Below are 14532 nucleotides of genomic sequence, written 5' to 3'. Positions count from 1 at the left end.
ATCTGGAATGCATTGAACTGTAGAATTGGATTGGTTTGGGTCTGAGGGTCATGACATGTTTTTATAGATAACTTGATTCCTAAGATGCTCTTTGCATGTAATGTGTTTGGTGTTTCACATGTAAGACTGTATGATGTTGGTGAAACTCGTTAGTTTGCTATTTTCATACTGGCATGATGTGATTTGTCATTATATTGACGAATGTGATCTTAGTTGTAAAAGGCTCAAGGTGCTAAGGTCCCCCATAGCCTAGCACAAGCTTGAATTATTAAGATAGAAAGAACATCTTTCTGTGAATGGAACCTACTAGAAGGGTTTGGCCTATCATATATTGAGGCACTTTCGTTTGATGAGCCTGGGCTTTCTTTGGTCCTAGGTGTGCATTTGACAACAGTGGATGTGTTGTGTCAGTTTTAATGTCCATAGGAGCAACTATAGTTGATCTTTGTCATTTGTTATAGGAATTATTGGGGTTCTACTGCAAGCATTTCTAGTTGATTTACTCATTGGGTGATATTTGTTTGTTGGTGTAGTTTGTTGACTATGGATGTGAGGGTAGCATACTGCTGCTCCAAACCTGCTTGGATCATTCAAATTTTCAAGAGGGAGATGTGCAAAAAATGCAACTGAAGTCTGATTTGCTAGCTGGAATCTTCAGATATTTATTGCAATGTCTGAATTTCAGCTCCATATTTTGTGAAGCAATGAGGAACATGGTCATGAGTGAACGATTTATTTCAGATTTTTGTGATGCATTACAGTTATCACTTTATGAAAAAGTTGGGGTTGGCCTTTCTTTGGCGGACTCCGAGAATGTAGCCATTAGGACAAATGGTAAGTTTCTTGATTCATATGTGTTGCTGCATCCTTCCTCTGTGTGTCAGTCCCTTGATACCTTATTTTGACCAACTGTTGATTGGTTATCAGGACAAAACTTTTGCATAGGCCAAATTGATCAGTTGTTGAGAAGTTCTGCTGTATTAGAGTCTGCCGAGCAAATTCAAAATGTTATTATGTTTTTGGATCGCTCAGAGGGCCTTTCTAAGCATGTGGATTCCTTTATTCAAATGCTATATTTGATGGAGCTGAAGGAGAGGACTCCATTGATATTATCTCCATTGCTTTCTCATGATACAGTCGAGGCCAGGTTCTTAACTTACTTATTTCTATCTTCTTCTTCAGATGATGATGAACTATAAAATGATAAAATTGATTTCTTCATGTATTCTACCTTTTAATTTGGTAGTAACCATATTAATCATCACAGTGCCATTTGTGGTTGTTGTAGGAATATGGATTTATTCTACGGTTGTAGAGAAAATGAGTTTGATGCAATTTTGGCGGAGATGGCGAGTGAAACCAGTATGTCGTCTATTTTGTCGGAACTGGGTTATGGATGCACAGTTGACGCTTCACATTGCAATGAGGTGTTATCTCTTTTCTTGCCGCTCACTGAAGCCACACTATCAAGAATACTTGGTACAATTGCCCGCACGCATACTGGTCTTGTGGTCAACCAAAATTATTGTTCAACGTTCTACACTTCTATTGGTGGCAGTGCCACTTATGACTTGTCATGTCTGAGCTCTTGGAATATTGATGTCCTCGTGGATTCAATTAAGCAACTTGTAAGTTCAATTGATTATTTAGCTTTCAATTAATACCATCTTCATCCCTCAACAGTGTGACTAGGCAATATTGGTTTCTCACCAAGACATTGATGTTTCTGACATTAGGCTCCTGATACCAACTGGATACACGTTATGGAGAATCTGGACCATGAGGGTTTTTACCTTCCTAGTGGCCAGGCATTTTCCCTTTTCATGGCCATTTATCATTGTGCATCTCAGGTATTATGTTCACTTCTCTATTGGACACTGCAATTTTACTTCCTGCGGAGCTAATATGTAATCAATACAAAATGAAATATGCAGGAACCCTTTCCGCTGCATGCCTTATGCAGGTCTGTCTGGAAGAACGTTGAGGGCCAGTTGTCTTTTTTGAGATATGCTGTTTCATCACCACCAGAAGTATTTACATTTGCCCATTCTTCTAGGAAGCTGGTATGGTTTGCCGCATGTCCTCGTATATTACATTTGCATAAAAAAATTTGTATTGTTCTTTTTCCTGCTTATGGCTTTACCGTTTATTTCCTGTAGGCGTGTGCTAATGCATTGAGTGATAAGGTGGTTCCACAAGGACTAACAAATCATGCGTGGATATCTCTTGACCTTCTGGAGGTGTTGTGCCGTCTAGCTGAAAGGGGCCATGCTAAATCTGTCCGACAAATTTTGGAGTCACCTCTTAAACAATGCCCTGAACTTTTGTTGCTTGGGATTGCTCAGATTAATGTATTTACTTACGTGTTTTTTTTTTTTTTTCATTTCTTATGGCGATTTGTTACACTCTGTGTGCAAGAAGTGAAATCACATGTTGCCTTTGCAGACTCCCTATAATCTACTTCAATATGAAGTGTTTTCTGCTGTATTCCCCATAATAGTTGCCTATGCCACTGGAAGTAGTATCGTTCGGCAGCTTTGGCAATCTAATCCCAAGCTTCTCTTGCAAGGATTTCTGGATATAATGAGAACAGACCAAGGCAACATGGTTAAAGTTTTGGACATTTGTCAGGAGTTGAAGGTAAAACTGATCTATTATTCGCTGTTTGTTTAGTAGCTGTTTGAAAAATTGGGAGTACTATTTATATGAGATGATTAATCAAAAAGACTATTTACTTGAAGATGTACTATTTAACTTATCCTGATTCGTGAGTCGGAAGACCTTATCCTAACTGTGAATTGCATCCAGTCAGAAAACTAAAGCAAGAAATTCAATGGGAAAGTTGTTTTCAATGATGATCACCTGTGTAATGGTAACTGGTATGACACTTGCCTCCATAAGAAGAAATGCCCCAACACAATCATTGACAGTATGGTAGCGTATTGTTTATGCTATGGTTTATGGCAAGTCATATATGTATGTGAGAAAACTGGTTTAGATGGCTGGGCATGTGTTACCAAATGCTGTCAAGTGTACCAGTTAGAAAACGGCAACCGTTCAGTTTGTCGGTGTTGCAGGAAAAGGTAGTCCATAGAGGAGATAAGGAATCACTTACAAAACTTGTGGTCTTGGGCACATCACTGAATGGAAAATTGATGGTATTCTTGTGAGGCACAGCTCTTTAGTTAAAAAACACAGCTGAATATGATTAATTGTTTCTTTACAAGTCCTCTGCTGATTTTTTTTAATGTTTTTGCTCCTTACTCTTTATGCTTTTTTATGTCAAGTAAAACTGCCTTATAGTATGATGCTATCTGCTATTGTTTGTTTATCTAGTTTCTTAGTTCATGTCATATTGCAGATTCTGTCATCCGTACTGGAGCAGGTGCCAATTTACTTCAGCATCCGACTTGCTGTTGTCGCCACACGGAAAGAATGCATAAATTTTGTGAGATGGTTGGATGATAATATAAGAACTCATAAAGATGTATTCGTTGAGGTTGGTTTCTTGGTTCATGCTCAGGCTTTAAGTTCATTAAGTCAACAAAATCCTTCGATTCTACGCTAAAATTATGTAATATCCCTATTGCTAACTTTAGGAGTGCCTCGAGTTTTTAAAGGAGATGCTTTTCACACCAGAAGCTCTATCTGAAGATTCCTTTCAACATTCTTGCGGTCTTGCAAACTTAAATCTCAACATTAGTTCAACCATTTTGAAGGTTGGATTTCTTTACTTGTGTTGTGTTTTATGCTGTCTATCTTCCATGATTTCTTAGTTCATTCGTGGCTTGTAACAATATGATAATTTTCAGGCCCTTGGTACTAATGCTGTACATATTACCTCTGAGAAGCTCTCTGAGGAACTGAAAAGGTTTTGTAAGGCATCCACAGATGTAGGTCTGAGACTGCAGAATGTTAGGAATTCAGATTCAACAACACCTGATGAATGTTCAGATGATATAGAGGAAAAAGCAAACACCTACTTTCGTGAATTATTTTCTGGTCAGATGACTTCTGATGCTATGGTTGAAATGCTTGCTCGTTTCCGGGAATCATCTGAGAGAAGGTTACTTATCAACTTGGTGATTTGGTATCTGCTAAAAGTAATCGGAATAAGTGCATAACAAATTTTTTTCCATGGCTTTGGTTGTCTGTGGTGCTTCCTGTTTTGATTTATTGATGGCTTTGTAAGTCCACTCTGTGAATATATGCAAAAGGATTTTTTTTTGTCCATATATCTATTGTCTTTCATCGAGAAATTGTATACATTTATCGCATCTTCTTCTCCATAGTTTGATTTGTGCATTGCATTATGCAACGCCATGCAGAACTCTTGAGAGTGACTGCTTCCATTCTATATGGAGGGTTTTATACGTACCCCACATTACAGCTTTTACCACACATGCGTTTTTGTGAGATTGATATTTTGTTTAATTTTTTTCTATAGTTTATTAGTGCTATCTTGGCATAGAACAATTCTTATCTGTTCCACCTCAACAAAGCTTGTTTAAGTTGTTTGTGCAATATACCAGCATCTGAATTTATCATAGCGAAGTGGTTTATCTAGTAAAAAGTAATTTCGACGTCATTCACTCGTGTTACTGGGCAGGCTAAGTGTGATATCTATTGTCGTCATTTAAACATCAACTCCTGACAAGCTTCTTTGTAATTGGCAGGGAGCAATTGATTTTTGAGCGAGTGATACAAAAGCTATTTGAGGAGTGCTGTTTATTCCCTCGGTATCCAGAAAGACAGCTTAATACTACAGCTGTTCTAGTAGGTATGATTCCTTGTTACTTTCTGAGTTTTTTTTCTCCCTTTTGCTAAGGTAGGATGCAAGAGGAAGGGGAGAATTGGCCGTGGTAGAGCCAAGAGTAACAAGGCATAATTCAAAAATTGTTCACTGTTATGTGCTGCGACCGAGTAACTACGGTCCTTTTCTAGGTATTGCTTCTAGGTGCTATTAATGATTTGCTTGTAGTTGCTACTGAATGACTTTAACCCCTCGGGACTGCTCTTTTATGTCCCAGCCTATAATGAACTGAATGTGCCCAACCTCTGGCAGCCTGGATTTAGGTTTACTTGGAGAGTCAGAATGGGACTTCTGGGTAATCTGTATGGGTACACCATTTGGTGTACACCATGTTACACAAATGATCGGAGCCGCTCTTTTTTTTAAAAACATTTGTATAAGGATTTCTGTAAAAAAGTCAGCTTAGTCGGATATTGGTAAGGGCTTGATCAGTTATTTGCTCAATTTTCTGTAAAAAATCAGTTATTTTAAGCAAATTGAGTGGATCCGATCATTTGTGTGGAGCCCCGAGGGTAGTCCCACACAACGCAGTGTACATTTGGTGTACACCAAATGGTGTACCCATAGTTTTATTGGTATTATAGAGTTAACTGAAATTAATCTCGTGGAGTGATTATTTTCCAGCCAAGGATTTAAATTGCCTCACCCAGAATTAATATTGAGGATGTATGAGTCCAGTCATTGGTATCATATTCATAGAGGTAATGCTCACAAACATGCGAGCTAGTTATCCACTGGAATGAAGTGACTGGAAATTGTATGTTTGACTCTTTAGCTATCAAATAAATTTTGTCACAACTTTGAGGTTTGCCTTTGTGCTTATGAAGGAGGGTTTCATGAAATTCGATAATCTTTGTTGATGCTCTTCATCTTTAGAATGCCTCTGTTCATTTGATCGTGTATGTCTCTGTTCTTTTGGGTTTGATCATGGTCCAACCTGTTATATCTCCTAATACAAAAGATTTATCTTCAAAATATGTTTTATCGTATATGATCTATTTAAATGTCTGGCAGACACCCTTATTGGCTGAAAAAATGGGGACATTTTCTTAAGTTAGAGACTAAAAACTGACCCAAAATGACTCCTCAGCTTGCAATTTTATAGGGTGGTAAATGTGAATCATTTATGGCGTTGAACACCTGAATGAAACCTATTCAGTAGTTTATTCAGTTATAAACGATAACAAGGTACAAAATACTGTATTGTATCAAACTAGGTATTGAGGAATGAGGATGACTCTACTACTAAGCAATTTTGGCTGGGTCCATGGTCCAGTTATCAACTGTTTGATGCATTATACTGTTGTGTTCATGGCCAAATTTGTCTGGCAATAGGTTCACCCAACGTTAATTTGTATAATATTTTTTGAAATCTGGCAGTCAGGATTTAGGTTTACCTAGAGAGTCAGAATGGGACTTATTGGTAATCTGTGTTATAGTGTTGACAGAAATTTCCCAGCCGAGGATTTAAATTGCCTCATTCCACCCAGAATTAATATTGAGGACGCAACCATGTGAGCTAGTTATCTACTAGAATGAAGGGAGTGGGACTTGTAATTTTTACTCTGTAGCTATCAAATGATTTTTTGTCACTTTTTTGAGGTTTGCCTGTGCATATGAAGGAGAGTTTTATCTTTAGTATCCATTAAGCCTTTGTGTCATTTGATTGTGTATGGCTCTGTTCTTTTGGGTTTTATCGTTGTCCAACCTGTTATATCCACTCGTACAAAAGATTTATCTTCAAACATGATGTTAACGTATATGATCTATTTAAATGTCCGACAGACACCCTTATTGACTGAAAGAAACGAGGACATTTTTGTGAGTTTGAGAGTAAAACTGACCAAAATGACTCAGCAGCTTACACCTTTGTAGGATGGTAAATGTGGATCGTTTATGATGTTGAACACCTGGATTAAACCTATTCAGTAGTATATTCAGTTATTAAAGGATTAAAAGGTACTCCCTCCATCCCATAAAGTTAGGCCCCTACAAAACTACGTGCAATTTTCAAACTGAAAAGTAAGGTACTTATCAAAGTAATTTTTTGTGCAATATGGATCTTGTTTGATAGATCTTATAAACGGTGCAAAAGAAATTGAAAAATTCATTTAGTAGGTATGTTATTTTTAAGTTTGAAAATTGCACGTAATTTCATAGGGGCCAACTTTATGGGACGGAGGAAGTACCAAATATTGTGTTGTATCAAACTAAGCATTAAGGATGACTATACTACTAAAGCAAATTTGGCTAGGTCCATAGGGCAGTTTAGCTGTTCAATGCATTGACAGAGTGCATACTGTTGTGGTCACGACCAAATTTGTCCTGCAATAGGTTCACCCAACATTGATTTGTGTAATATTTTTTTTTGTGATGAATGTATTTGAGCTTTCGTTGTTCGTATCACCTTATGGTTCTTGATTACTTTCCAGGTTCCCTGATAAAGCATAGGCTTGTGACTGATCTTACACTTGGTTTAGCAATACGTACTGTGTTGGATGCATTGCGTAATCCTCCAGACAGAAAAGTTAGTTTTGAGCTTTCATGCGCCTTTTATCTCTTTCTTGCTCTATCTTCAGTTTCCTATATATGTATATCTTTTAAATTAAAGACTTATAATGTTTCTCCTCCTAGATATTTGCTTTTGGGACTCTGGCTTTGGAGCAGTTTCTTGACCGCCTGGTGGAGATTCCACAGCTTTGCCATCATATTTTGCAAATATCTCATTTACGGGGTACTCATCCAAAACTTGTTGCATATATTGAGTGTACTCTGGCTCAATGCCACTTGGAATCAAATGGCAGCAGTGCTTCTCCTGCTCTGTGCAGTGGTTCTACTCCAGCCACAGTGAAAAGTATGGAGGTACAAAATAAGTTTGTTCTATTGACCCTTGGAATGTATTTAGGTCACCTAAAACACCCAAGTGGCTAATTTCCATTGTGATTGATGCACTTTAGTCAAACTATAACGCATTTATATCTAAGTTGTAATACTATGTCCATACTGCTTCATAATGTTGATAATGCTTCATTAACAATGTTAAGCATGTTATAGGGGACTCATGTGAGGATTCTTTGAGGGATGGGTTGCCAGAAATTTAGACCTGGATATGAATGGATTTGTTACTGTTCCAAGATAACAGTTTGACAACTATTACTGGTAATGCGGCATGGTAAAATTTAGTCACTTGTTGACTAATGTAGGCATGTACTGCACACGGAACCACTCGTCAACTTGAGTTTCCTGTCTTCCAATAAGATGTTCTTCTTGGTTCTAAATATGGTAGTTTAACTCAAAAGCTCTAGGTTACAGTCATTACCTAGGAAGCACGGATATTGACATGCCATGACACAGAGACATGTAGACACTTCATTCACCTAAATCCTAATATTAGGATATGGACATATCAGGGCATGTTGAATAAAATATATGTCGAAGTCGTGTATCTATATATTCCTAATTCATATAAAAGATACCAACATATTGCAATCAAAATAGATAAAAACTCAGTAACGTTACGAAGATATCAAAACCACAAAAGCGGACAAATTCAAGAACTTAATTAGTGTACCTCGAAGGAAAGACAAACTAGTTTTCACCAAATTGAGATTCTATGCATGTCATACTATGATACTAGTCTGCTTGTTCAATGAAGAAGAATAAGAGAGTCCGACACAGTGACTTGTGAATAGGGATTGGTAACCATCCGACTGACCTTCCTTTTTTCATACTCTTCCCTCTTGGTTAGGGCTTGATGAATGAACTGAAAAAAGAAACCTTTGCTTTATTGTTATTTTTTTGCCAAGTTCCTTAATGATTTTCACCCACCATCAATCAATACAGCCCCAATTGTGTCCTAGTGGGTCTTCAGCATGTCTTCAACATGTACTCATCGTGTTGGGAAAAAAATGTAAATGAAAAAATAGAACTTCCTTCTGGCATATCCAACACCTGTCCGTGTCCAACGGTGTCGGCAGGGGTGGCTCCAGGTTTCGAATGGAGTAGCAGATGAATACCCTGAGTTTCATCATCTCAGTATATATGGATCCATATATTTGAACACCTTAGCCCATTGCTTTTGAACACCTTAACGACAAATTTTGCATTTTCAGAGACGAATTTTATTCGTCATCAAAGACTGAATTTGTTGTAGTGGAGGTAAAGTAACCCATCCACCAAATATTTGCACACCTTAGCCCACAGCTTTTGAACTCCCAGCTTGACCCACTCCAAACTTTGCACGCCAATTGATGTACCCCTTGCCTTGCAAGGGGGAGGTCTGGGGTTTGAGTCTATGGAGAGAATCAAACCCCCTTTGGTTTTTAACAGACTAATTCCCCGCTAACCCCCCACTGTTGTATACAATATTGGGGAAAAAAACCCTACTGCTTGCTCAGCTTTTTCTTTTAATTAACTCATCAATGTGGTGCATGGAACTAAAATCTAACAACTCATGAATTGAAGTGTAAGCTCATATATGTTCATATGTTTCGTCACAAAGTTGATTTTAATACAATGGATTACTATTTTACTTGTGATATTTTCAATGAAAAATGCTAACCACAGCCCAAAGTATAGTGGTTAAGGTCCAAAAATAGAGTTGATTGTGTGAAAAAGTGCATACAAATATGTGAAGGTGCATTGAGAAGTATGAACAATGTATTCAAGCTGGAAGTTATGTGTATCTTCAACTAGCCACTTGGTTTTTTTAGTGTGATCAATAGAAATGTAAATTTCTTTATGAGTAATGTAACAAAAAGTCTTAGAGCCGCCATTGGATTTTAATCTGGGCCAGCTTGTGCGCATCTCGACTAATTCCGGGGCAGTGAAGGTAACGACTAGGCATAACCCCGAGTGGCCCCAAGGTTTGGAATGTTTGGCCTCCGTGGGAATGAACCTGTGACCTCATGGAGGGGCACTTATTGCTTTCTCACAACCATTTGGCCAAACCCCTTGGGGTTTATGTGCTTCATTAGTTGTTACTGTTGGAAAGATACGTCTTTCCACACCAGCCTCTTTTCATAATGAAAGGAGTAAATTGTGAAAGAAGTAAAACACTTCTGGTTTCTAGACCTCACACATCGACCCCAAAATCTTTTCTAAGGTCGTATTTGGGCCCAATCGCTTTCCAGTACTTGCGTATTGACCCCAAATCATTCAAATACTTAAAGAATTGAAAGGAGACTTGGCACAATGATAAAAGAGAAAGAGAAGTACTAGGGAACTGAAGCAGTAACTGGCTTCAAGCTACTTCTACTTAGTGTTCTCGTTGTACTTTGATTTCTTCCTTTTCCTGACTAATGCTGGAACTGGAAGCTATAGCTAGCTTCAGAATGTGGGTCTCACCAGCTATATTACACTAATTACTGCAGTGTCGTTTTTTTTTTTTTTAAATTGTTTTCTAAATAACAAGTTGTCCCCTAAGATCCTAATCCCACATTCATCCTAAATAACATTTGTCATTTAGCTTCCTTTTGGTTTTCAGTGTCTCCTTTTGGATGGATATCTTTAGTTTTTATCTTTAGATTTTGGGAAGCGATTTGAAGGTTGTTGGGATCTTTGTATCTTTCAAGTGGATCTCTCATCTTCCTGTACCTTTTCCTTGTTTTGTAATAAAATATTACTTTTTTACTGATAATCGAAAATAAAACATTAAATAGTTCACAACGTTCAGCTCAAAATCTTTATGGCATTGCAAGAATGTATGTTTCACAATGATCTTGCTTAGTCAAGCAGGGTTGCCATCTTCTGAAACACTTATGTAGAGGACATGCAAGATGATTCTTCTGATGCACTTAGAATATTACATGATTGTTTCTCAGTCTTTACTAATGGTGTCCTTGCAGAAAGAAAATAGTATTTCAACAGCTGTAACATCCCCTGCTTTTGTCCATTCTTCCAGGAAAAAAACTTCAACCAGTAAGTTACTTTACTTTTGTTAAATCCTGACAGTTTCATTGCGACATTAGTTATTTTTCCTTTCTAGTACATGATTATTTTCAATGTCCCGACTCCGTAGGCATGCTTAGACAAAATTCACATACTATGGGGTTTGGTTCCGCATTGAACATTGAAACGCTTGTTGCAGCAGCTGAGAGAAGGGATACTTCCATGGAGGTATTTTCTTCTCTATCTTGCATATTCTTTGTCAGGACAAATTGTTTTCGTTCACTAATAATTTGTTGGGTACATTTTGAAATACCTCGCTTTTTATGTGTGTTGTTTATGATAACATAACATGTATGTACCTTCTACATGCAGTATCCTGCATCAAGTACTCAGGACAAGATACTATTTATGACCAACAATATGTCATCCTCAAATATTGAAGCTAAAGCAAAGGAATTTTCTGAGCTTCTTAGTGAACAGCATTATCCTTGGTTTGCACAGTACATGGTGATGAAAAGGTTAAATCAGAAATCCATTGGCTTCCAAATCACATTCATTACAACTTGTTATTTCATTTTAAGTAACAATTTTTTGCTCGATGTGATGTCAAACTGAACTACTTATCAGAGCAAGCATTGAGCCCAATTTCCACGACTTGTACATGAAGTTTCTGGACAAAGTTAATTCAAAAACATTGAATCAGGAGATTACTAAAGCTGCCTATGAGAATTGCAAGGTTGCGATGCTAAGCCGTCTTTCCTATTCCCGTTGTTGTGATTGAGAATAATTGCTAATGGCACCAAATTTACAGGTTCTTTTAAGATCAGAATTAATAAAATCAAGTTCAGAAGAGCGTTCCTTGCTGAAAAATCTGGGTAGTTGGCTAGGGAAGTTCACTATTGGAAGAAATCAAGCACTCAGGGCCCGAGATATAGATCCCAAATCTTTGATAATAGAGGTAATTATTGCACTGATCTTTGCATAAACTGACTGAGCATAATTTAGCTTCTGAATGCACATTGTGGATGCCTTCTAAGCTGGGAGTCCCGCCAGTTTTTGATGATTTTATGGTTTTTTGAATGGTTTCTCACGCAGGCATATGAGAAGGGTCTTATGATCGCAGTAATTCCATTTACCTCAAAGGTAAAATTTTCAAAGTCGTTTGTTCTGGAGTTTGAAGGGTCCACTTACTTATGAATTATGATATATTACCAAGTTGTACTTGCTACAGATTTTGGAACCATGCCAAAATAGCGTTGCCTATCGGCCTCCAAATCCTTGGACTATGGCGATTCTTGGTTTACTTGCTGAGATTTACGTGTTACCCTATCTGAAAATGAATCTTAAGTTTGATATTGAGGTACACAAAACTTGTGCTCCTTGATTTAGCTTTTCAGCGTGGTAGCTGAATAGTGACATCTGACATTCTCCCGATTTGCTTTTCATCCCCACTGTTTTGGTATCGTAGGTCCTCTTTAAGAACCTTGGTGTGGATATGAAAGTAGTAAAACCAACGTCTCTACTCAAGGATCGAGCTCGGGAATCGCAAGGAAACCCAGATTTTTCTACGAAAGATATGGGGGCATCCCAGGCACAATTGATCACTGAAACTGACACTGGAATTGTGTCTACATTTAATGCGGTTGATTTACAGCCTGATATAATCAGTTCAACTCAGCCCGGTGCCCATTTAAAGCTCTTGTCACAGGTTTGTGCTTCTGTACTTGTTTATCATCAGTTGGTTCCCATATGTTGTTTTGAATAACCTTTTTCTCGTTAGTATACTGGGAATCTCTATTTTGCATCTGGTCCGTCAATGTAGGATGAAAAGATGGCAACCTTAAGCCTCTCTGACCGGCTTGCTTCTGGACAAGGGCTTCCTCAAGTACCTCCATCTCAGTCTCAGTATTCTGTTGGTCAGGTGTGCCCCCCTCCTATTTACTCTTGAGTTTATTAAATACTTCATTGATTACTCTGATCTAGTATTTAGTTACCTTCTATGGTGGCAGCTTTCTTCACCTATCCATGATATTGGAAGTCATATTATCTTCAACCAAAAACTCAGTGCTTTGGGCTTGCAATATTTTGAAAGGTTTGGAGTTTGCTTTCCCTGTCTTTGTTACATAACCATCAGTCCTGCTTTGTATTTGTAACCCTGTTGGTACTTGTTATATCAGAAGCATTCCCCTTGCCATCAAGAGAGCTATAGAGGAGGTTATGGATCATGTTGTTCAGCACAATGTATCCATAGCTACTCAGACGACGAAGGAGCTTGTCTTAAAGGTTTGTATTTCCCTTTTTTAATGGCCAACATTCTTCACCATTGAGCTGTAACTTTTGTTATTTCGTTTGACATCTTAGGACTATGCTTTGGAGTCTGATGAGACCCCTATATATAATGCTGCACACTTGATGGTAGCAAGTCTAGCAGGAAGTTTGACATGTGTCACATGCAAGGTTTTTTTAGGCCATCCTAGTTTTTTGTCACTTTGTAACTATTATTTTCTTGCCTCTTTCTCAATACCTTATTGTTATACTGTTTGGAGTATTATTCTTAAACCAGCAAATATATTGTTGTTTTCCTCTAAATTGGACCATCTCCTCTTGTATTATTGCTGGCAGGATGTTCTTCGTGTCTCCATCCTGAATCACCTTAGGAACTCCTTGCAGGCCTCCAACATTTCGAGTGAACTTCAAGAGCAAGCTGTTGCTATTATATTGAATGATAACCTTGACCTTTGTTGTGCAGTGATCCAGCATGCTACAACAGACAACGTATGTTTCCATGCTTCAATAACATTCCATATCCCCTCACCCTGTGTTCATATGCAAACAAGTTGGTGTATGGCAATGTTCCTTTCAGTTTAAATTGCGGCCTATGGTCAAAGTAACAGTAAATAAAGTTTGGTATGACACTGATATTGAACTGTATCGGATGATACATGGTTTTTTTTAGCACCATATTAGACGTATTGAAATGGAACAGCCATAAATATCCCTATGTAACAGCTAATGCTGCAACCTATGTAGCACCGACCCTCCAAAAGGGCGCCGTGTCCACGTATTGGACACGGGGACACGCAGAGACACGTATTGGACACGCCACATGGCGTGTCCAATAATTTTTATTATTTTTTGATAGGGGACACGGCTAGGGGTCAAAATGTAATATTTTTAAAATTTTTGGGGGTTAATATGAAATTATTCAAAACATTTGGGTTAAACTGTAATTTTTCCTTTGAAATTTTTTTATACAATTTGTGAAATTATTCATATACAATGGTTCATAATTTTTTTATATATATATGTACATATATTTATTTATTTATACACGTGGCGTGTCCCCCGCTGTGTCCGTGTCCCCATTTTTTTAGAATTGCCGTGTCCCGTGTCCGTATCCGTATTCGTGTCCGTGCTACATAGGCTGCAACCCATTGCCACAGAATTCTTGAAACTGCCAAAGTATGTTTAACCAACTGGGGTTAGCTCAGTTGGCCACCCTGGTATACAGTATACTTTCGTTGGAGAGGTCAAGGGGTCAATCCTTGCCAAAAGCAAAGATTGATTATTTCTTCCCTGAATGGGGGTATTCGTTTAGTTATTTGTTCCCTTAATGGGCAATCAGTTGGGCTTACTAATGTCGGCTTACTAATGTCCCTTTTGATATAATTTAGATACGCGTATTCTTGTACCACTTGTAGTCAACAAACGGAAATGCTACATACGCCACCGTTGGGTCCCACCAACTTGTTACAGCAAAAAAATAAAACTCAAAAACATTTTCTCTCTCCTTACTCTAATCTTCTACCCCCTCTCTCTCACCACCACCA

At 38.0% G+C, this 14532-nt stretch overlaps 1 protein-coding gene across 3 annotated transcripts in view; it reads left to right on the top strand.

Moving 5' to 3' along the window:
• LOC131319013 (uncharacterized) overlaps positions 1-14532 on the top strand; it is a 32104-nt gene that overhangs the window by 2019 nt on the left and 15553 nt on the right. The window contains exons 2-28 of one of the 3 annotated variants that reach the window (XM_058349108.1): positions 534-834; positions 928-1147; positions 1289-1628; positions 1737-1850; positions 1935-2063; positions 2160-2351; positions 2446-2640; positions 3078-3158; positions 3362-3499; positions 3600-3719; positions 3813-4066; positions 4677-4780; positions 7246-7340; positions 7448-7675; positions 10636-10732; positions 10833-10930; positions 11075-11220; positions 11330-11438; positions 11514-11660; positions 11798-11845; positions 11934-12062; positions 12171-12410; positions 12525-12623; positions 12712-12794; positions 12880-12985; positions 13064-13159; positions 13325-13477. In XM_058349108.1, the coding sequence (XP_058205091.1) occupies positions 534-834; positions 928-1147; positions 1289-1628; positions 1737-1850; positions 1935-2063; positions 2160-2351; positions 2446-2640; positions 3078-3158; positions 3362-3499; positions 3600-3719; positions 3813-4066; positions 4677-4780; positions 7246-7340; positions 7448-7675; positions 10636-10732; positions 10833-10930; positions 11075-11220; positions 11330-11438; positions 11514-11660; positions 11798-11845; positions 11934-12062; positions 12171-12410; positions 12525-12623; positions 12712-12794; positions 12880-12985; positions 13064-13159; positions 13325-13477 (4062 nt within the window). The remainder of the gene's footprint in view (positions 1-533; positions 835-927; positions 1148-1288; positions 1629-1736; positions 1851-1934; positions 2064-2159; positions 2352-2445; positions 2641-3077; positions 3159-3361; positions 3500-3599; positions 3720-3812; positions 4067-4676; positions 4781-7245; positions 7341-7447; positions 7676-10635; positions 10733-10832; positions 10931-11074; positions 11221-11329; positions 11439-11513; positions 11661-11797; positions 11846-11933; positions 12063-12170; positions 12411-12524; positions 12624-12711; positions 12795-12879; positions 12986-13063; positions 13160-13324; positions 13478-14532) is intronic. The other 2 variants (XM_058349109.1, XM_058349110.1) reach the window with 2 other exon arrangements.

This window comes from Rhododendron vialii, chromosome 3a, assembly GCF_030253575.1.
Source record: "Rhododendron vialii isolate Sample 1 chromosome 3a, ASM3025357v1".
Classification (NCBI taxonomy): domain Eukaryota; kingdom Viridiplantae; phylum Streptophyta; class Magnoliopsida; order Ericales; family Ericaceae; genus Rhododendron; species Rhododendron vialii.
The sequence above is the reverse complement of the archived record's forward strand: the minus strand, read 5'-3'. Positions and strand labels throughout refer to the sequence as shown.